Genomic DNA, 24,781 nt, shown 5'->3' with positions numbered 1-24,781 from the left:
TCGTTAGTTTGAAGTTTGGCGGGAGACTTGGAGTTGGCGGGAATTATAGCAAGGTATCTTTTGTTCTTATTGGTTTGATAAAAAAGTTTAGCTTCCGTATTCGATTCTAAGAATTAGATGCTATACTTGCGTAGACAGTATGATTGCCTATGTTTTGATTTATTAGCTCCGTAATGATGTCTAGTTTCTTTTTCGTCTTTTTTATCTTTTGATTATAGTGCTCCTTCTTTGGTGCTTCGGGTTTTATCCTTACCTCATTTTGATAGTAAAAACTTGTTTTATATTATTCTAAATAACTCAGATATTGACTAGGAATCAGCGGTTTCTAATATAAACTCCATTAGAACATTTTGATGCACCGTGCTGAAAAGTTACTGATTTGCATAACTGTCGTTGTTCTATGATTATGATACTTACCTATATATTATATTATACCTTATACTTCTTGTGTTCAACTTTCAAAATGACCAATCATGAACAGGATCTGATCGTAAGCTATAATTGTGTTATTTAACAATGGCCCATACACGTAATAAGTCTTCAAGTTGTCTGCAAATTACGGATACATTTTCAGAGACCCATGACTGAGGAAAATCACTACTTGTGTTACAAGATTTTATGTCCAACAATATATTCAGCAAACACAATGGGTGATAAATGAAATTACTAGCTTCGGCTACTTCTGAAGCTTACTGCAAAATTCTGAATGCATGGTAATTCACGGGTCATTTGGAGATTTAAAAAATATTATATGTAGGTAACAAGCGGCTCCACGTGCCTACTTATTTTATAGTGTAATTTTTTTTTTATGTTCATATGGATCCACTTAGGTTTATATGGATGTAGACGGTGCATGAAAGTTAACTTTACATTATACCTAAGGCCCAGAACACAAAAAGAAAAAAACTTTTAATTTCTAAGCAATTTGTCAGAATTTCGGTTCTCCCTCCACAGATTTGAGTTCATAACACAACCCTTACTTATCGATATGTTATTATAAAGGCATAAATCATGAACTATTTAGCTTCCCAGTAGGTGCTAGCTAGCTGTAAATACTTGATAGCAGAGTAAAAAAAACTCAATGTACCCAAGTAGGTAATAATTTGCTGTATAAACCTTTTGCTTCAAAAATTGTTGTACAAAACGGTTGGTTTAAACTTTTCCATTTTTCGAGAACATTGTAGGAAGGTTCACAAACAAACTTATTGACGTTGTATCAAATTCAAACCACATAATAGCCAATTAATGTCCAAAGCATTTGACAAGAAATGCTAACATAAAAATGCAATATCAAGAATTTATTTTACCTGTGCATTTTAGTACCACCCGCCGGCCGTCGAGACCAAAACCAGGCACATAAATAGAATTTTACAAAAAAACGACCTTGAATTTGAACTAAGACCTTTCGAATTCATAACCTATTAAACCAGAGTATTATCAAAAAATTGTATCGGTACCAATGTCCAGTTTGTCTGACCAGAGATAAAGACGTCACGCACCAGAGCTATAAATAAATCACGCGGGAAACTTCGCACCTTCTCCTAAAAACGACAATATTTCAATGGAGAATTCTAATATTTGTACCTACTAAGGGCTATTCTTTTCTTCCCCTTTAAGAGTCCACCTGTATCCCTACATAAAAAGCGTCCTTGCTTCCATTGTTAAGGTTTGCGCGCCAAGTGACTGCCAAAATCCGCGCACGCGGCGATGCGCGGGAAAACAGCTCGCGTCAGTCGTAGTCGGGAAGAGCGCGCGCGCACACGCCGCCACGCCGCGCTTATAGGTTAGAATTGGCGCGTCCCGCGGCCGCCAGGTGCGATCCTTGCCCGCTCTAACGCACCGCCCGCCGTTTGTATCCTCCCTCTCGCACGCTACCTGCGGACAGCTGTTTTCTCTCGGGAGATTAGTCAGATGTTTCTCGCTAACCAGTCAGTGCTCACCTGACGCGCGCTACGGTTATGGCGGCCGGAGGACGTACACCCAAGCAGAGGAGGTTCGAGATGTCGGCGGGAATGGCGCTGAGGACGTCCAACACTCCCAGGAGGAGGCGTGGGAGCTGCAAGTGTTTGTTCGGTGCTCCCGACCGGGACGAGACGAGGCGGCTAATGGCTGAGCAGTACGCCAGAGAGAGGAAGCGCTTCATCAGACGCTTCAATTTCGACATTGAGACAGAATGCACTTACAAATCTGCAAAGATGGACTCTCCAGTCAAGTTTTGTGAAGAGAATAAGGAGAACGCGGAAAGTCCTGTGAGGATGGCGACGGACGCGTTAGCTTGCGTTAGTAATACCGACTTGAGGGTCTTGGGATCTCCATCACGAAGAAGTGCTGGTAGTTCTGCAAGCTCGCCCCGCACCCCGCGCACCCCCAGAACGCCGCGGGCCGCACGCACCCCTCGCACGCCCCGCACCCCTGCCTCCAGAAGACAGCTGCAAATGACAGGTCAGTACATACAATTGTTTTAAAACGCATATACTTAGTTACATTGTGCAGAAGTAACAATTGAGGCAATTTTTCACTTCGTTATTTATAATCCAGTGTCAATCTTGGCAAACTCATTTCGTATTCAGGCATCGTCTTGCATAATGCACCAGTCGAGGGATTGATCACTGCATTTTATTTTATGGGGCCATGTTTGCACGGGGAATCATAATTGTGAAATATGGGCCAGGTCTGTGTTATCTGGTAGGAATACTACAAGTTATTGAGTCAATATTGATAGCTACAGCAATCGATATTATTTTACCGGCTTCTGCATTACGCTCGCAGCAATATTAATAAATTCTTTAGTTATTCTCTTGGTCTGTTTTACATTTTAATGTAAGCATGGCTTTGTGCCAGAATACATTCGGACTCCAGACTAAGTGTATTTTGCATTTGTGAATACTTTTACTCGAATTACTTTATTCCTGCTATTCCTTATATTTTTCAGTTTCTTTGTTTCTTCCCAAATTTCAATTAAGTGAAAGTAATTTTCAACATTTAAATGCTGTTATTCCACTTTCACGTACATTGCCCAAACTTGAATGTCACATTTTATGCCGTAACTCTTTAACCTTTAAACTACATTCTTTACCGTTGACAATTATTCAGTAGCACATACCTGTATTATAAATGACAACTGTTCCCTTAGATATTTCAAAGGTATTTCAATGGCCTACAAATTGCTTTTTAATCAACAGGTAATCTATTTCCCATACTAACATTCATAAATGCATCCAAATATAATTTGTTCTTTAAACCAATACGGGCTTGAGTTTCAATGGGGTCAATACCCTCTGTTGTTCTGCCGTTGCCACTAAAGTATCTAATCAAACATGTTACTATAGAACGATAATGAATGCTTCAGTAGACGTTAATATTACCTCACCTGATAAAGAAAAAATAAAACATGATAACAATGTACCTACTGAAAATTTTTGAGCCTACTTTGCTTATGTCAGTCAAGTTGTGACGTCACGATCTACCTAGAAAGAAACTTATCAGTATGACAACGCGAGTATTATTTTCATAATAGTCATTCGATTTTAGGCAGAATAAAAAACCCATGTAAACCATTTCCATGTAAAGAAAACTTACATTCATAACAAGGCACACTTATTACATAACGACTTCGTAAATATCTTCATTTATACATTTTAGTACCTACCGCATCGATAAAACTCGCTAACTTTTATATAAATCTTGTACATTTTATTTCAAAAGTACAGGCAAGGGAACATAGCAATCAAATATAACAATTAAAAACCAAGCTTGTGTCAATACCAATTCAATAAGACGCCATAAAAGATCTTGCTATTGACTCAGACGATAGCCCTCAAACAATAGCTATAGAAAATAAATTAACGCCAATTGGTACTGATCTAAACGTAATTGAATTAAAGGAAGAAAATGTTGAGGTTAATAAACTTAAAGAAAGGGCAGAATATAATAAGGCAATAGAACAAGATGTAATAAACGTAATCAATCATGAAGCTCAAATTACCTCTTCTTGAGAGACAATAATTTAGTTGTCTGATAGAAAAAAAAGTTTTCAACTATTACAAATGATTTGATATGACTCAGACCTATAAGCGGACGAAGTGGGAGGTGGTGGGTGTGAGAGTACGTTAAGGTAATAAAATTGCCCTAATAGGTAATGAAATTATAATAACTTCCCACAATATGGAATAAGTATTAACTATAATTTTACCAAATGTATCCAAAATGGTTAATTTGGTATAGGTAGTTTTCTATGCATGAAGTCACTCAAAACTGCAAGAATCCTAAAAATGATCCATTCCATATATTGGTGACGTAAATTCTTTTAGGTAAAACTGGTCTTCGTTTGTTCAGCTTTTTTAGCAGATATGTATGACATCTGAATCGGCTAGTCAACTTGAAATGTCATCTAGATTTTTTTTAGTATTAATTAAAAATTTAAGTGGAAGTCTTTGACTTAAAATCTATGACTTCTTGAAGATAAATAATGAGAGTATTTTCTGGTCAGCTTCAGCCATTCTCTCAAAGCAGAGGTCCTATTAAATTATTTGGAAGATATACATTTTAAGGTACTTGATATACAAAACATTAAAAATGTACGATAAAAACCCTCGTCACGCGTGAGTTCTTCCGGGGTATTCCGAGGGAACATTGGAAGGAATCACGATGCCTCTTCCGCTTGAATTTTTAAGTTTAAAAGTTATATTTTGTAAGGCATTCGTTTTTGAAAACTTGAGCTTAGTCATTTTTGGTGTCATCCACAATATGTGTCCTAACATCAACATTTATGCTTACCTTGTACATCTTCTTCTTCCACTTCTTCTTGAAATTTTTTGGTTATTAGTTCTTGAGTTTCATAAAAACCTTTCCAAATAAAATGATTTCATAAATCAGGCTTTACATACCTGGTACCTCTTACATAATCACTTTTTATATCCCTGGGTCTATGAACTACCGTGTTGATCCAAAACATATACCAATACGATGATCAAAGATTCGAGTCATGGCATCCTCTGGGCATGGTGTTTGAGGTCAATACCCCGTTACGTCATCTAAGGCCCCACATTTTTTGTTTCACCCGTGGTATCATCCGACAACCATATTTTTTGTTACAATAAACCTTTTGTTACCGTAATTTCGACCTTATTAGAACTGTATAAGTTAGTGCAGTAAATTTTAGGACTGCTTAAGTTTATTGTCGATTATAACTTAGTAAGTACTTGAAATATTGAATATCAGGGGTTATTTGCAGCCATGATTTCTGATCGGCTGCATTTAATGTTGCACATTTATAAGAAACAAAAAAGTTTAATATGATGTTGTTAAGTTTGTTCGCTTTTGGCAACTTAAGTTTGTATGACTGTTGTTTTAGATAAATTAATAACTTCGAGCAGAAATTTTAGTTGAAGACTAATTGCTTTCCAATTAATCTTATAAACAACTCGTAGTTAGCGATAATGACGAAGTTACTTTTTGTTTAAAAGCACAGAGCAAAAACAAATGACTTACCAAAAATTTCAAACAAAAAAATCTTCAGAACATGACAGAGCCTACAAAATTGTGGGTGGAGCTTTATCCCCCATCAATTTGAACGGACTTTCTTGTATTAGAGTCAGTGACCCCATAGACCTATGAGTTACTGAAGATAATTCAACTTTTTGTTGGTCATTCATCTTAAGTTTCAAGTGGAGAGTTAAAAACACGTGCGTAGTTTCATTATGAGTAATAGATCATCGACAGTTTTAAAACCCTCTTTCTTTATTACATCATACTGTTTTTTGTCCCATGGTTTAATTTGAGGAGAATTTTTTGTTTCATCATTCTTGAGTTGCACAGTATTGCCTTTCGTGACCATGTGTAGAGAAAGCTTATGTTAGGTCCAATAGGACAAAACTTTGAAACTTGTATAAAAATTTCTTGTAAAGATTTTTCTTATTCTCAGATACTTTGTGGCCTAATTTTTTAAAATAACCAAGTACCTCATAAAACATAAATATTCTTCAACTTCCACTATAATTCTCGAATCGACAACATAAATAAAAACGGTTGCTATAATTCTAACTACACATAAAGCCTGACCTACTATTTGAATATCTAATCATTCCTCTATGTGCAGAAAACCGGCTACGAGACCTGAATGCTCAAAGTCTATAACCTACCTATCTATTTCAGTTGACAATAGATGCCCCGTCTAGACTAGACTCACAGTAATGTCTAAGAATCTAGACAGCCACGATAATCACTTAGTTAAATCTAAACAATCAGACATTGAAGCATTTAGTTAACATATCAATGAAGCTAGTAGCAATAAAACGATCGTAAAATGTATATGACTGTCTGACGGATGAATTGTCTTGGTGATTATGTAACTAAGGAGAGACAATAAAGACATTAATGAAATCAGAATTAATGTAATTACTCAACATGAAACTATCTCTATACGCGTATCAGTCAAAAATGATGATAGGAATGGTGCAAATGATTCCAATACTCCAAATGTACCAACAAGACCTAATTTTGATAAATTCCAAGCAGTCTCCATAATAAAATAAGCAAATAAAAAGCAAAGCTTGTCACACAACAAATATACTGAAATGACTGATCAGCTAACCTAGATATTAGACATATAAAACGCAATAAGTCAAGTTTTATAGAAAGACGTAAATATTTACTTACTATTGATGATAAATGTTATTGTAGGTTACGCCATGACACAGGTAGATGCAAAAGTACCACAACAACCAGTAACATGCTAAAAATATACAGTCACATAATCACGAAAACATGGACCTTGAAAAGAAAGAAATAACTACCGGTGCAGGTGGTTAGGGCTTCAGAGACAGGAACCTCCTCACAATACGCGCCGTATCAAAGAGTACTGCCTTATGAATCAGTCCCTTGATCTAGCCGCTTAACGCCTATTAGAATAATTGTTAACCAGTTTTAAAATATTTTTTTCTCTTCACATATTCCCATAAGTTTATCTGTTAGCGAAAATATCCCATTTCTAAAAATTCCATGTGCTCCTTCTGCCTTATCTTTTATTATGGGACAGGTGTGGGCAAAGCAAATAAACATATGACGTCCCCTGGGTGTGTCCACTTCTTGACCTCAATCGCTTGCCATTTAGATGTAGGTAGGGCACTTGATAGAAATAATCCATCAGTAAACAAATTGAGACCCATTGCATATTTTGCATCTGTCTATATTGGGACCATACCTATAGTAAAATCTATATTTATTAAAACTTTGTTAATATTTAAGTCTTGAATAATAATTCTCACATCCCCAATGTAGTCTACAAAAATATTTTGCTATCTAGATTTCCCGTTACTTTGCAAAATAACTGTACAAGGCAGCTACGAGTTCGCATGCGTGGAATTAATTCAATCATTCCCACGATGAATTTAAAGTCAAAACATTTTATAAATTCAAACATCAGTTTTGATCTAGAATATCAACTAGTAACAGTATGTCAACGTCGATTTCTTATTCACTGATGGCTTTATCATCATCATCATCAGCCTTTTTATTGTCGATGTCAGCGGCCTCTTCTGTATGAAGAAAAGGACTGAGCGTTACCTAATCACCACACTTACTTGAGACGTATTGGTGACTTAAGACTTTTAAAGTCTAGGTTTGTCAAGATATTTTCCTCCACCTCTAACCCCCTCATTGGAGTCTTAAGATGTTCTCAGAAAGTACATAACATAAAAGTTACTTTCGCTTACCTGACCTGGTTGGTGCTTTAACCACTAGGTCAACACAACCTCGCTCTATCACTTCCAAGTAATTTAAACTTGTAATAGCCTTCTTTAGCTTTTTCCCTTTTTTATTAAAGCGCTTTACGATGTCCCTAGTTTGCTTTAAAGTCGTAAAAATGGTATTGTATGCCGCAGTTTCTTATTGCACTGCAAATAGTTCTTTTGACAACTCAATTATTAGCTCGAAGTTACCCGTACGAACAAGTCAATACCTTTGCTCTGACTCATGGGCAGAGATAACTTTCGTTAGATCATCGCTTTTGTCATCGATATAAAATTGTTTGAAATCAATTAAGTTCGGTTTAACGATAGCAGTTCCTTTTGAAATTGTGGATCGTTTCAAAAGGTTATTATTACTTTGTAGTTGGCACGTACTTTATAGAAGACAATTCCACAAATGCTCTTTGGTCGTTAACTTTGCTGGGTTAAACTCAAATCAATTTCTCAAAGATTCACTTATTTAAGAAGAAGGTAGAATTGATCTTCCTTATAAAACTAGTGTTGCACTCACACAGAAGCAATCTTATAAAACCTTCAAAACAAAATTTTCCTTAAAAAATCTAAAGGAAACGGCTCCGATATTATCAGTTCACGAAACACAAAAAGTGTTTGAGAAATATTTTGTGTAACAATAGAACAATATCAGGAAATGAATGTCGGACAGACACCAATGACAGACCTTAGTCCATAGACATGTTAAAGTTTTTTGATCTTGCCAAAAGAACGTGTTGAACTATAAATTATATTGTAGGTCCCTAAATAAGGAGTGTGGATTTGGATATGGCATAATATATCACCCGTTTTGGTAGCGTGGCGGTTATTTTTTTGCTTATTAGAATGTTCCTTTATGAGTAGAAGGCCTAATGGCTCATTAAGAATTTAAAATTGCAAATTTCGGAGATATCACTGTCATGATTATTATTCTTGAAATGTTTCAGCACAAAGCAAGACTCAGTATAGTGCTTAAATTCTGATTTTAATCGTGGTTCAAAAATAAAAGTTTTAGTATAAATATGATGATGGGAAAATGCGCTGGATTAGGGGACTCAAAATAACCTAACCATGTTTTTATTCAAGTTTATGCTTCCATTTCAAAAGTAATAGATATCAGAAAATTCAAATCTACGTTGCAACCGTTGAGCCAATGAGGTTTCAGTATCCTCCGTCGTCATAGCAACCACCAATGGCGTCCCTGTCCGTTAAATTTCAAAAAGTTTCTCAGCGTCAATAATAAGAATGAAGCATTAAAATTCTGTGGTTACTTCAACCAGAACAGGCATACAGGCATACCGTGACGGTTTCCCGGCGCAACCAAGCGTACCCTTTGGGAGCACTTGTCTATGGTATTATTATTTAGGGAATATTATTAATAGTGTCTGGAATTGGATAGATACCCGCATTTTTTGGGCACTGATATTAGATAATAATGGTGACTTTATTAGAAGAATCTGTTGCTATAGAAGTCAAAGTACCTTGAAGGATATTGATAGATAAATCTCTGAAATGTCCAATAGTAACCTAACGTACCTAACCTTTGGTGAAGTTTTTCGTGTAGGTACAGCATTTCGAAGATGACTAAATTCTAGTCTGGACCATAATCTTAATATTGCTGAATCTACAAGGAGCCTTAATATACCATAACTCGGCAAGAAGGTATATATTTTTGTATATATTTTATTCTTATATATTTTTTTACTTTCTAAAACTTTATACAAATTAGTTTTTTTCCCCATTGATTTATTTATTCCTAATTTCAGATTAATTGCTTGGTTGACATATTTAAATTTGATTAGCTCTGAATCTTATTTGGACTAGGCTTAGAAAATAATTGCCTATCATAAAACTTTTTTAGTCAACATGTTTTTTTCTTGAAATCAAAATAAAATAAGAAATGCAAAACATGGCGACAAGCTTTTATGACTACTTGTTAAAATATCGAAAGAAATCTGTCCACCTGTTTTGATACATTTTTACAATAAAAGACTAAACCAATTCCGATGACATGTTGTATGAACTGAAGATAGAATCCTAGGTAGGTTAAGGAAAGGAAATCCACGCCCTTCATGTACCTAAGATTTTCTCTAAGAAAATCTTACCTATTTCACTCCTTCATCATCATACATTTTCAATCTATCAATAGTTGTCTCAAATCCGACTCAAGTTAATAAAAGGTACAATATCAAAATCTAGATGTCTAGACTTAGTAATAACGACATCGACAGTCGAATCACAACCTTATTTTAATGAGTTAGAGTCTAAAATACCCTAGCATTTATCTCATGTATGAACACTGAAAATTGAAACATAAATCTATAGACATTAGTTATATTTTACATTGACAGATGTGTCACGTGCCCCATCGAAGTGCAGTAAACCGGTCTATCGTGTATTAGGTAACCTAGCTAAATAATTCGATAAGGTTAGGCACACATTTGCGTATTTTATTGTTTTTTTTTTTCTAAATAATCAATTAATAAAAAAGGTATTTAAACTTTAAGCCTGTTTTATGTTAGACTAGTTCGTGGCACGCGTCTAAATATTTCAGTTTTTTATACTTACAATTAAAAATATTTGCGGTCGAATTAATTATATAACTTTTACAATATAGGTAGGTACAAGCTTTATTCTAATTTTATGGAACTAGTTAAATTTTATTTAATAACAACAACTTACTTATAACCTTTTTTCTAAGAAATTAACCTAAGTAAAACATTGTCTCTGTGTAAACAACTAATCATCTTTAATAAATATTCCAGAATGTAGTCATTATATTGATACTCAAATACTTTTTAAACTGTTTCAACCAAACTACATCACTGAAGAAGTCACCTTTCTTTTCAAAAACAAAACAAAATCCCGTTATTTTATACCGACTTTATAATGACATGCGTGACTCCCGATTTCGTGAATACAATACTTAATACCATACCTTGGTTCTCAGCCAATGCCTGACGGTTCTGCATGCGATTACCCCACACGAGACATAGCGTGATACTACCTTCTTTTTACCATTCCATATTTGAATAATTCCGAAAATGCGACCCGACATTCTCTCCATGCGACCCGAGATCTTCGAGAATACAATCGCATAGTGTGCGCTGACACTCAGCGTTGATTTTAAAGAAATATTGACGATAGATTCAATCCTTTCTATTGACGTTAATCTGTTTGTTGCAAGTTTTTTTTTTACATTCTGAAGGTGAACGACATCGACCCCGGATTTTGTTAGAAGTTTACAGTGTTTTAGAACTTTTAACTTAGGATTATATATTAATTCATTAAGGATCTTGTTCTGTTTCAATTGATGAAATGAAATCGTTTATTTTGCAAGTTGGACATTACATCACTTTTACACGTCATTTTAAGAACGCTGAGGTCGACATTTCCTAACTGACTGATCCCTGAGAAGAAACGCCGAAACAAACTCAAGGGTCATAGTCTCTTTTAAAGTCCAAACATGTTATACTGATCTATGAAGTAAGCAGTTACTTCATCATCATCATCAGCCTTTTTATCGTCCCACTGCTGGGCTGCGGCCTCCTCTCCCACGGAGAAGGATTGAGCGTTAATCACCACGCTTGCTCAATGCGGGTTATGTTATCAACCTATGATATTTATACTTACCTATATGCAAAAAGTTAATAAATTCAGCCACGAGCCACCTAGCTATATGTATTTTATCAAAAGCTATTTATACTAAACCAGAATATTGTACAAGTAGATATTGTTGCTTAAATGAACGTATCATTTTTATAATCTTTTGCACATCGATAATGCAGGCAAAATGGTTATTATTATAGTGCCGATTACGATTACTGGCTGGTAATACGAGATGTAGTTTATATTTTCAATGCCTGAAGAGGTTTTATGAAATCTATGGAAGGTTTATAAATAAACTGAATAGAAAATTATATGGATCAACATGTTTTTCATGGATATTTTACTTGTGATTCATGCACCAAACCACACAAAATTACGAATACATTAGCGGGTTCCCCGCGGATTCACCCGATTTTCCCGTGCCGGGATAAAATATAGCTAAGTAACGTTATTCGGGAATAGCATAGCTTTCCAACAGTAAAATATTATTTCAAATCTTTCAGTAGTTACAGAACCCTTAGATAATAAATAAACAAAAACAATCCTCTTTATTATAGTAACTATGTACATTTATGTTAACTTCATTTTCAGTGCAAGTTCTTGAGAAAAATAATGACACCATCACGGTGCATACGTGGTTGATATTTTTATCTCTGAACTTCCTCCACCGATGCCCCCAAATAACTCTGACCAAAAACAAATACCTAAAGGGCGTATCGTGGTGACCTTTTGCATGTAACACAAGCTTGGTGAAAGGTATACGGGGTTCGATGCCCGCGCATGCCCTGATAACTGTCGGTTTCCTTGCTTGCTTGTCCGATAACATACAATGACTGTGCACTCGTTGAGAAAACACCCTCGTACACACATATGTATGTAAAATACAAATGTATGAAGTATTTGTTCTTTGGTTTGTATGAATAAAATTAGGTTAAGTTTGTTTGTTCAGTGGGTGGTGATGTGAATGGTTTTGTTAGTTTTTATTAAAGGGAGAACCTTTAGGTACATGATTGAGTATACGAACGAATTACCTAGCTGAAATAATAAACCGGCCAAGTGCGAGTCGGACTCGCGCACCGAGGGTTCCGTACAAATCCTGTATAGATAAAAAGTGAGTCTCGCGCCAACCGTTCAGTTTAGAACAATCATAGTTATGGTAATTTCGTGAGAGTCAAAATAGCTAATATATTTTATTTTATAATATAACTAAAATAGTAGGCCAGTACTTTGTAAAAGTTATTTTATTAAAGTTATTTATATACAACATTTTATAGTCATCATTCAGAAATCTGATTGAAAATAACTAATTATGTCTTAAAGGTCATTGGGCATATCTGACCCGCTTTGTAAAAAGTGGCGGACATGAATCAAAGTAGTTTTAAATCGTGGAGAATGGTATGACGTTTCTTTGAATATAAATATTTTATTAAAATTCCATGGAGACGAATGTCCAGGATCGTTTGAAAAATATAAAAGACAAGCAGTTTCAGAGGATTGTACAGGTTGCAATGCTAGTTTTTATTGTTAAAGACTTTTCATAAAGAAAGAACATGCCAATTCGGATGACCAGGTTCTGATGAGGATCTGGAAACCCTGAGAAATCGATGGCAACTCTTGAATATTGTAGTCACGCATCGAGTCAAAACCAGACATGTGAGTGTATTTTTGAGGGTACTTGTAAACAGTGAAGGTTTGGAGCTGATTTGATTATGGAGACTACAGAGAGTCGAGGGAACTTCTGAACGGTATGTTGCAACTACCACGTGTTTGGGCTTATTTTATTCGTATTGGCGAAGACTTTCCACATAGATAGGTTTAACTGCCATTGTGGCATCGATAGCAAAGATCAGATATAGTTATGGGAACTCCTTTACAATTTATAACGTAACCTAGTGTTGGAGCTTATTTTATTTTAGGTGATGAGAATTCACTACTAATGGGATCTTTTATTTTTTTAAATATACATAGAGTTCTCTCGACTTTCTCACGTCTCCATCATCAGGTAAGCTCTAAACTTTCACTGTTTGATAGTATCACCAGACATACATCTGAGAATCAAGTTTTAATCCTATGCATGCCTACAATTTCTGATAGTTGCCCTCGATTTCTCAGGATTTCCATCATCAGATCCTGACCTGATGACAATGGAAATAAACGGCGAGTATACTCTTTCACTACAAAGAAATGATTTCTCAAATCCGTCATACTTGGTCGTTTAAATTCCCCATTGAAATGAGGAAAATATTTGATGTTTACACCTGATTTTCTCTAGAATCCCATGGTTCACATAGATGCGACTAATGCCATAGTAAATCAGAGCCTTTATCATTATACTGTGCTATATTTCGTTCGTATCCGCCGTGTTCCATACTAAGGTGCCCAATGACCTTTGAATGATTTAAAATTTTTCACAGTTTAGAGGCAATTATATTTAAGAAGTGTTTGATATGAATTTCAACTTTAATATCTCTACGCGTTCATGTAAAAAAGGGTAGGTAGTAAGTTTATAATTATTAAAAAAATATTTTATGTCGTGTAAGCAAAAATAATATTTTAATATTTTATGTAACTTCAAATTTATCATTTTCGCAATTTTTCCTTTATCTGTACTATATAACGCTGCTTCGTGGCGAATTTCAAGATTCTGAGTTCACGGGAAGTACCTTGTAGGTTTTGATTCCCTAGCGTGTGACGGAAATTCGTCTAAGGTGTCGGCATAACTGCTGTATCTTTTGATCGCGTTAACTTAGAAGTTTGATTTTTTTACTGCCTAAAGGGACAATAGACTTAGGTATTTGGTATAAATTTCAATTTGATATCTTTATTCGTTCGTGAGAAATAAGGTAGTAAGTTTCATTTTATTAAAATATTTTTTTTATATTATATAACTAAAAAAATGAGATTTTCGCAATTTTTCCTATATTTGCATTATATGACAATGCTTCATGCCAAATTTCAAGACTCTGAGTTTACGGGAAGTATCCTGTAGGTTTTGATTCCTTTGCGAGTGTCCAAAATTTGTTGAAAATATCGACATAATTGGCTGTATCTTTTGATTGGCTTGGCTTAGAAGTTTGATATTTTCACAGCTTAAAGGGACAATAGACCTGAGTATTTCATGTGAATTTCAGCTTGATACGTCCACGCGTTCTTGAGATAAAGGGTCTTGACAGACAGACAGACAGACAGACAGACAGACAGACGGACAACAAAGTGATCCTATAAGGGTTCCGTTTTTTCCTTTTGAGGTACGGAACCCTAAAAAATATGTAATTAAAAAAAGGTTCTGACAAAATGAAAACCTCCGTCTTTTTTGAAGTCGGTTACAAATAGACTGCCATTTATCAATCTTTCTCTATTGAGTAGGTAACTTGTAGTTGAACATACTTAGGTACAATAAAAATATCACATTCACACTCAGCTGAAATCTACCAACTGCAACACCTTTGCAGAAAGCACTTCCACAACACTACATTTTAATGATCCCATTGCACAAAAAAGATGCCCAAATACCCTATGAATTGGGATCCATTTCAACGTTCCACCATAACACTACAGATCCTGACATTCCCCATTGGTCTTGCTCACGGTCACGGCGTCACGGTGAAATGCCGAATTTCAAAGTTATTTGGGTACCTTTTGGTAACTTAATAATTGTGATGAATAGGCCACAAAAATTGAATCTTTCTTAACAATTGTAATTACTTTAAGCAATCCATGATTATTTGACAGACAGACGTAATTTCGGTAGCTATTCTTAAAATAAATTTGTGTATACCTTCTCAGTTGTAATTTTCTCTTGTGGTAGTTCAAAACGATTGGTCCCTAGTGCAATAACGTCAAACAATCAAAAACCAGTAGTGAATATTACTTATTTAATCACTTACGACCATTTTAGGAAGAAAAGTTAACTCCAGGTATATTGCGTAGCGAATTGAAAATAATTAAAATTGAATTGACATCATAATAATTCTATTTCAAAGAAATATGATTGAGATGGGTTCTCCTTTTTAGGAAAGATAAATTATAAGTAAATAGGCTTTGCATTTAAAGTAATTTTTAAAGAAAGGAGATTGGGCAAGAATGTATGAAGTTTGGTCCAAATGTCCACCACGAAAGAGACCTATATAATTAAATAGTCCACTTAATTTAGAGTAACTTTTACTAAGAAAGTAAAAAAAAAAACAATGCCAAAAAAAAGTTATAGCCAAAAATGTATTCTTAATTTTCGGTAGTTTTTGTATGTTATCATTATTATTTTTTATTTTATTCCACTTCCATTTCCACATTTTATCTAAAACTAAGATGAGTAAGACACATTTGAATATAAACGGCCCATATTTGTTTGCCCGATGGATGTACGAATCACTAACCAATTGAGGCGCCAGAAGTGCTTGAATATACTCAGCTGTACCTGGATCTAAGAAAGTTCGATGTTACTGGTGGTGTCTTCTCTCTAATAATGAACAATTCTATTTTGTCAGAAGTAACAGAAAGTACGAAAATCGAACATCACGGAAAGTAATTGAAAAAATGAAATTGAAAAAATCTATAAAATATTTTATTTGATTTTGCTATAACTTTTTTCTGGCACTATATTTTTTTTTACTTTCATAACAAAAAATGTTCTATATTTAACGGGCTATCTAGCCATGTAGGTCTCGTTCGTGGTGGACATTTGGACCGGAATCGCCCATTGTCCTTTTACGTTAATTATAATTAGTCATTATTTTAATAGTGATTCCCTAACACGGGTCATTTATTAATGATTTCCCACCAAAAAAGATAAAAAAGGGGAATAACTTCCCGCCTACCGATAAAGAATTTCTCATCTATGTAGCTTTAATTTAAATCGGGTCTGTAGTTAGTTTCGCTGTAAAAGTGCAACAGCGTATTCCATATTTATTTTACACTAGCTGTTGCCCGCGACTTCGTCTGCGTGGGCAATTTAGAATTTCCAATTTCGTTTATTTAATCGTTCATTGCTCAACCCCCGTAGGTGATACCGCGATAATATATAGCCTATGTGTTGAACCGGCTCCCAGGTAATAGTCATGCAAAATTTTATTTAAATCCATGCAGTACTTTTTGAGTTTATCCGGGACAAACATACAGACAAACAGATAAACAGACATACAGACAAAAATTCTAAAAACTACATATTTGGGTTCAGAATCGATTATGGACCACCCCCCCAAGTATTCTTTTAAAAAAATATCCAATGTACAGTTTTGACTTTCCTATCATTTTATTATGTGTATAGATACCTACGTATCGGTATTTTATTCTGACAAGATTGCCAAACATTGTCGATTACACTGCTTCGCAAAAAATCCAGTACAGCGATCAACCACGTAACCTCATTTAAACAGGTATCGTTAACCAACCTACATAACTTTCAGGACACTGAGATTGTTTACAAATGAATCATTATACGATAAACTTCACTTCATTCTCTGTCATTTGAACAACTTTGGCAGTCGTTACGGGTAGTCAAAACCTAATAAGTCTGACAACCAATCTTACCTAGGGGTATTGGGTTGCCCGGGTAACTGGGTTGAGAAGGACACTGGTGCCTAGCTGAATCCGGTTAGACTGGAAGCCAACCCCAACATAGTTGGGGAAAGGCTCGGAGGATGATGAGGGGTAGTCAGAAGCCAGTGAGTCTCACAACCAGTCTTACCTAGGGGTATTGGGTCACCCGGGTAACTGGGTTGAGAATGTCAGATAGGGCAGTCGCTCCTTGTAAAACACTGATACTTACTCAGCTGCTAGTCAGACTGGAGGGCGACCCCAACATAGTTGGGGAAAGGCTCGGAGGATGATGAGGGGTAGTCAGAAGCCAGTGAGTCTCACATCCAGTCTTACCTAAGGGTATTGGGTTGCCCGGGTAACTAGGTTGAGGAGGTAGACGCTGATTGTAAAACATGTACTCAGCTGCTAGTTAGACTGGAAGCCGACCCCAACATAGTTGGGAAAAGGCTAGGCAGATGATGATTCGAAAAACTTTTCGAATAATATATTGTTTACTAACATTGGACTGTCTTGGATAACGGGAACGAGAGTTGAATAACCTACTGTGTGTGAACAAAATGTATGGTAAAATTCGCAAGGATAAAAAAACTTGACTATACTAGTTTTAGGTTCTAAAGAGAGATAGGAATCTTTTTCGACGTCTGTGTCTCTGTAAAACGGACCTTATTTCAACGTCATAATCGCTCTTTTTTAGACAAGTGTTCAACAGACATTTAAAAGTTTTTGTGTTACGACAGTATGTTTTTAAATAAAAAGTTATAAGTATCAATATTGTTTACGAAATGCTTACTCAAATGGAGTAATATTACTAAAAACATTTTTTAAAAAGTTTCTAAAAATAAAATATTATTATAATAATATACCTACATGTATACCTATATCGTCGGTTTTGTGTCACCATTTCATTAAAATTGTCTCAAAAGGGCTTCAGCGTGTTGGCTTCGGCCCCACGTTCGCCTCCCAAAAATCCGGGACTCTATAGTCCCGAGGTCTGGTAGAGATATACCTACTACCACTACTAGCTAGTTTTAAGAGCACATAAAGCTCCTAAGTTTAGTTTAAGTGAATAAAAGCTTAGTACTCAAGCTCGAAGTAGTAGTGCGCAAGAGTCGCTAGTCGACCTACTTCTGTACAGCCTGTGCGGAACTGAGTGCAATAACAACAATGCTATGTATGTAGTTACTGCATTTCCCTATATAAACGCTTAAAGGTTGTAATGTTTACTCGTAGACTTGGTAGTATTGAAAGCGTAAGAGCTTTATGGCCTTACTACAAAATCTTAAACGGCTGTTTTACACCTGTCTAAAAAAATTGTGGCTCCAAAATGAACCTTATGTCAACGTCATAATTTGACATTTTTATAGACAAGGCTTAAACTGACGTTAAAAAGTTTTTGTGGTAAGACGGTTAGTTTTTATTGTTAGGTAGTAGCTGTTTTACGTAGTTTTTGCTAGCTTCCCAAGGGATCTAGGTATTTGCTGGATAAAAAGCTTATTGTCAAGTTTCTTTAAAAATTGGTTTAGCCGCTTTTGCGTGTAGAAGTTACATTCATACTTAAAAAAAAAACATCAGTTGTACAAGTATGTAGCGTGATAGGAACCATAACTCAAATTAGCTAAATTATATTTATTTAGTCCCTATAACATTAGCACTACTCATCGCAATTAAATCTATTAGAATATTTTCTAATCACAATGGTTAAAAAAACAACAATAATAAATATCAAATCAAATCAAATCAAAACATTTATTCGCGTTCGTGACGCACAAACATAAACGAATATACATATAAAATCAAACAAAAACAAAACAAGAATAAAATAGAAGAACAGAGGAATATGGTGAAAGGAAAATATGCGTCACAATCACGCGAAATGGCCCTCGCTCAGCATATTGTTATATTGTTGTTTTTATGTATTTCTGACTCACTCTCTAACATGAAAACTCATTATATTTATGGATCTAAGTATTTATAATAAAATACGTCTCTCTCTAATATGAAAATTCATTACATTTTGTAAGTTTACCTATGTATAATCAAATACATAATAGGATCCACTTATGTAATTTGTCTCCTCAAAAGGCTAATCTTAAAGATGCATATAATCACGCTACATAAAGAATTGTCCCAAATTAAAAATCGAAGAACATCACGGATCAGTGTTCGGGCACGCTTCTCCGTATCTAAGGCTGTGGATACAATACATGAGCGGTAGCGGAATTGAAATCTGAAAGAGAATAAAAAATAAATAACTGAAAAATTGTAACAAACGTTCAAGTATAATCGTGGTGATTCTTTCCGCTATCATTTATTCAAAAGTTTTCTATCTTGCAAAAATCATTCTGAGACAATAATTGATGCAGCCCTAAAGCTCAGTTTCATTAAAGAAAACAGAACTTTGATACTCTCAAGTATAACTTAATTATTTCACAAAAATATTACTGGTTACTTCTAATTAAAGATCATTCCCATCCAGATATTTTTCGCTCGGCGATCTGCCGCTTGTAGATTCGGGAATCTATTCACAGAATCAAACTAAAATCGAAGTAACTATTACAGTAATCTTTGCTAAAATTTAGTCCATTTTCATATTAAAGTGGATTTTATTTTACGATTTATTTGCCCTCTATAGCAAAATTATTAAACCATCGCCACCGCTCATAAGCACGCTTTATATCCACACCCTTACACAGCCATTCTCCAAATGTTAAAACAGTGGTTTTCCTGGAACGATTTGGCAACACTTACATGCAAGCGCGAATTACGACTAACGTTCGTGGACACCCTAGCAGATTCTTACTGTCTTACACAAGATTTAAGATTGAAGTTCCTTTCTTGGTTAATTCATAAAGAAGAAATTTATTTACTTACACCGTTAACCTACCATTAAAGGTTTATATTAAATTAATGCGATAGCTAGGACACTATACTACACAACAATAAATGAAAACGTATAATATAGGTAAGCAATTTTACTAGGAATGTGTTTTTGCCACAGAATAAAGTCAAAGTTCTTTAATCTGTGGTCACTGGTTACAAAGGTTTATATTTAAAATTAGGAATCACTATGTCCTGACTGTACTAGAAAAAAACGTAGTAAAAAAGCAAACCTATTAGAATTCCTAAAAATGGTAGGTAATATTTTCATTTGTATGGCCTGACTGGCTGGCTGGCCTGGCTATATTTAATTTTGGTATAAAAATGAGACTGCCTCGTGCCAATTGATCTTTGTACGATAATAATAATTTGTGGCACGCTCCACAATTTTATTGGCCTTTTGACGTAGAATCAACATAATTTTATGAACACCCATTAGTTTTTTTAGGAGTAGCAAAAGAAATTGTTATCAAGATAGCAACCTAAAATTTGTTTTTTTAGGTATTCAGGTTTTTTTGATACATTTTACTGATTTGATTGGTTAACTTTAGCGTGCAGCCTAATTTAAATAAATGAATTAATTCTGATATTACATTTTTATTATTGCGATCTTTGGAATTTAAAAACTAGTTTATTTTTTCCATTTAAAATTAACTGATATCAATATTATTATCCTCGAACGATATTAATTGCCTGCGGTCTAAAAGCAACATAAATCCCATTTTTTTTTCGATTTTATGGCCAAATTCCTAAGCGTGCAGGTTTTTTTTTAAATAAAAAAGTGATTAAAAAAATGATGTTCAAGAAATCGATTTTTATATTATTACAATCTTTTTACATAATCTGGCATTATTTTAAGTATAATCTTTTTTAGATTAGATCATTATACGATAACCTAGGTAACAGGTATTCCTATTACAAAAAAAAACAGATCCTAAATTCACAATACTTTGTGACGTAAAGTTGAAATACTTACCTAATTTTATTTTTTTGCAAGTAGATCTTGTAAACAAAAATATTTCAAGTTCTCTGCAACTTACGCATTAATATCTGATCATTTTTTTGTGCAGTTAAAACCTATGAAATCAAAATCATGTAAAACCTGCCTATATGTAATAGACAAGTAAGTAGGTACCTCTTTGCTTAACACTATATATATTGACACGTCTGCAAGTCTGTTTGTCTGTTTGTTTCAACTTAGACTAGTGACATTTACTTAACTTATTAGTATGAAGCAACTAAAGTAGGGTCTTTTTCAACTAAAGTACTCGTTTTGAGGTAAACGTACCTACTTAGTTACTGCTTTTTTAAAGTATTAATAATTTTTAATGGCATTTTTTGCGGAATTCTGTTATGAAATCAATTCAAATGAAATCGCGATAAATATCGCTTCTAAATAAGGATTAAAATCTAAAAAAATACATTAATAAAAACCTATATTTTAATGGATTTTATGCAAAAAAACTAGCAACATTTTTATGGGTACTAGTTTTTGTCTGAATTCTAGAAAACATACGATACATCCTCTTTAGATATTAATCTTTTAATTACAATAATATCCATCTCTAAATAAATAAAAAATTGTGCATTTTAATATTGAAAAAAAAAAACAATTCTGTAACTTTAGCTCTGCCTACTCCACAGATACAAGTATGAACTCCATAATACAAGAAATAAACAATTACACAAAATCTCGAAGCTATCTGTTACCGGCGCAGGCGCAGGAAACAGGAAACTGCACCAATTACCTGGCGTGGCGTGGTTGTAATTAGCACCGTATTTTTTATGACGAGCAAATTATATGCTTTTTGTTGGTATTTTTCTCACCGTTTTGTATCTAATTTATTGACACTTTACGTTAAGTGCAATAAAAAAAATATCAGTTTAAAATAAAATACCGCAATTCGTTTTAAGTAGAATTACTCTTTTCCCTCGAAGGTAAAACATAAATCATTGTAAAAAAATAACAAAAGCTACATACGAAGAATTATGATTCAATCTAAAAGTTAACCAAGAATTGAGACATACGTATTCACTTCCAACAATTTCTTCTGTATTGTATGAAAAACATTACAAAGATACACAAAACTCCCAGCGAAAATAAAGTGCCATCTTCATACCACTCTTTTATTCGCCGATTCTCTTACACCGAAAAAGCTTACACAATAATGTATAGAAATCCTTACTTCTATGTAAATCGCGCGACGGCACCATAAAAATAACATATAAACAATAACACTGGTAAACCACGTCGGCCATTGTTGAACGAGTGCAAGCATAAAAAAAATGACGAACGGTAAAATAACCTGTTACCAGAATGAGGAAAACGCTTGCTTTAAAACTGTGGAATAAATTGTAAAAAAAAAGAAAATCAACTCCAAAATTAGTGTTGGAATCAAACAACCAAACCTTTATTATGAAATATTGAAGAAAAAATGATAAAAAAATTAAGAATAATTTCTAAAAAAATGCAAAAAACTTAAAATAATCAAAACGGACGATAATCGTTGTACCCACCCTGCACCGTGGGCCGCGTAACCCAGGTAGCTGTCTGCCCAACTCAATAAATACGTCCTTACTTTTTTTACCATTTCGGTGTCAGGCACAGTGGGCCCAAACCTGTTTTTATTTGCGCATAGTGCCCTCTCTTTCGTACTTAGAACCTTTTTTTTAGTCTCTTAGAGTGGGAAGTTCACACTTCTCCAATTACGGATTGGAGGACCCATGATAATTTTGTTGAGGCAATTTCGAAGTGCCTTCCTTATTTTTAGTTGGATTAATTTTAATTGGTTACTATTTTTTTTGCTAGTTTCGATTTTCTTCTTTTAAATTTTAAGGTAAAAGAACTAACCTTATTAGGAAAAAGTGTAGTTTTAGCTGGTAAACTTTTAAGAGACATTTCAGTTTTTTAGAGCCTATCATTTTAAAACAATCACCTACTAAATTGTATACCTATATGTATTAATGTATTTACCGATTTACTAAATAATATTCTCATAAAACTCATTCCTTTCATAATAATATCATCAAAAATAAACAATACGCGTAACCCAAGAATCGCAGTAAGCATTATCATTGTATGAAATAAATGCGTTTTGAATAACCTTTGAAATTGATACCTTCGGTGCCTTATGATTATGATACTCTGTGAAACAAAGCATATTTTATATGTAGACTACATAATGCGTTGCTATTGTGTTTGGTATGTGCGAAGTTACATATTTAAATGATAACTAAGAAATTGGAATGAGGAATGAAAAGATTTTACGAAAGAAATACGAAATGTATAATCTAATGAACTTTAAAGCTGTGATGTTCGCTATTAGTGATTAATAGCCCTATATGGCTATAATAGCCCTATATGGCTATAATAGCTATAATAGCCCTATAATAGGCTACTTTTACTTTCAATATACTAATGTTTATTTTTCTTTGTTTACAGACTACTGGACATTAAGAAAACACGCGGATGGAGCGTCGAGTGACAAAGAAAATTAAAAGCTACAGAAATTATAAGTTAACTAATTTTTAACCTAGCTTTAGACGACTAAAAGTTCAACCTTATGTAAAAAGCATGCGTTTTTATAAATTATTATTAAAATATAAAACAATTTTATTTGTATTTATATTATATAAATAAATAATTACTTAGCAATCTTTTTAGGTGCCCAAGTGTTCCTATGAAAGCTTAACTTTTTAAATCGTGACTTTTCAAATTAAATTAAAATATTTAGAAAGTAATTTTAATGTTTTGGATTTGTAATACTTTTGGATAAGTAGAGGCTAAAATGAAAAATGTATTTGAATGGGTCCAAAGAAACCCCAATTTGGTAAAAATATCTGTTTACAATATTCAACTACTTAACACAAAATAATGAGTTTTCTAACAAAAAAACCAGTTGCTTATATGTATAAAGTTCTTGTTCATGAAATTAAAACATCCAGATACTATTTCGTCCCAACCAATGTAATATGTTGCCTAAATGTAATATGTAGCCTAAATGTAATATCTTTCTTATTTTGTAATCAATTTTTATTACTGAGATGATTTTTGTTCTCACGAATAAATAATGCATAACTTGAAGAAAATTAACAAAGCCTGATGAACAAAAGGTGCATATTGAATATCATGCAAATTCTGATTTGCATTTTTTATTTATGTTTAGTTAATTTTAGTATTTCAAAACCTTGTACACTTGTAACAGTTTAACCAACATGAAGTTCTCAAAAAAATATGTATTTCGTAAAATATCTTACATCAAATCACGTGTATGTTATAAGTGGCCCCTCATTTTATTACGCAACAGTTAAGACTTAAGTTAACTCTTTGAAAAAGAGTGGATTTTAGTCAACCACAGGCCCAATTCTTTTAAACAATTTAATATTAATACCTAATTAAAATCAGTCACCACTACACTTCTTTTAAATATGTATTAATGTGCGTTTCCACTACAGCGGAGATTACAACTTGTGTATTAACATTTCATTGTACCAATGTTGATAGCTAAATTACCTGAAGTAGCTTGATTAATACAAATAAGAAACAGTACTTTTTAATGGAAAGAAATGTTTTAATTACTTCGGCTAATTTTGCCGTCAAACTATTGAATTAATTTAAATGAATTGAAATGTTAGCACACGACTTTTTACCTTCGCCTCGTTAGTGGTAACTCACCTTAGGCTAAGTGTATTTTCATGTAGAATCTAGTCTATGATCTCTGCAATAATGTGGTCTATGGTCGCTCTCAGTGGCCTCGCTTCCTAATATTCTGTCCTCTAGGGTAAGCTTGTAAAATATAGTAGAATAGATTAGTAAAGGGTTTTATTTAGTGACTAGTGACAAAATTTAATACTTTGTGTGTCCAAATAAACAGAAATGTAATTTTTATATGTTGTGTATTCTTTTAAATTTACCATATCATGACATACAACTGATTTCTCACATAGCAATTTGAGTATGAAAATAAAGCACCGCCTTATCATCAATTAGTTTTATCCTCTGTCTACCAGTAACAAAAAGGAAA

The 24,781-nt window shown here is 34.0% G+C and overlaps 1 protein-coding gene across 1 annotated transcript; it reads left to right on the top strand.

Moving 5' to 3' along the window:
• Positions 1-1,718: 1,718 nt before the first annotated feature.
• LOC124635843 lies at positions 1,719-24,645 on the top strand. Its single transcript, XM_047171793.1, has 2 exons — positions 1,719-2,442; positions 23,200-24,645. Exons 1-2 carry the CDS (start codon positions 1,959-1,961, stop codon positions 23,253-23,255), a joined length of 540 nt encoding a protein of 179 aa, XP_047027749.1. The 5' UTR covers positions 1,719-1,958; the 3' UTR covers positions 23,256-24,645.
• Positions 24,646-24,781: the final 136 nt, after the last annotated feature.

This window comes from Helicoverpa zea, chromosome 13, assembly GCF_022581195.2.
Source record: "Helicoverpa zea isolate HzStark_Cry1AcR chromosome 13, ilHelZeax1.1, whole genome shotgun sequence".
In the NCBI taxonomy this organism is placed as follows: domain Eukaryota; kingdom Metazoa; phylum Arthropoda; class Insecta; order Lepidoptera; family Noctuidae; genus Helicoverpa; species Helicoverpa zea.
This window is presented reverse-complemented; position numbering and strand designations above follow the sequence as displayed.

Bases quoted from the DNA above. Each gene is read 5' to 3' on its own strand.
- LOC124635843 (XM_047171793.1), top strand. From the start codon at position 1,959: ATGGCGGCCGGAGGACGTACACCCAAGCAGAGGAGGTTCGAGATGTCG. The intron at 2,443-23,199 runs GTCAGTACATAC...CTTTGTTTACAG, and splicing joins AAGACAGCTGCAAATGACAG to ACTACTGGACATTAAGAAAA.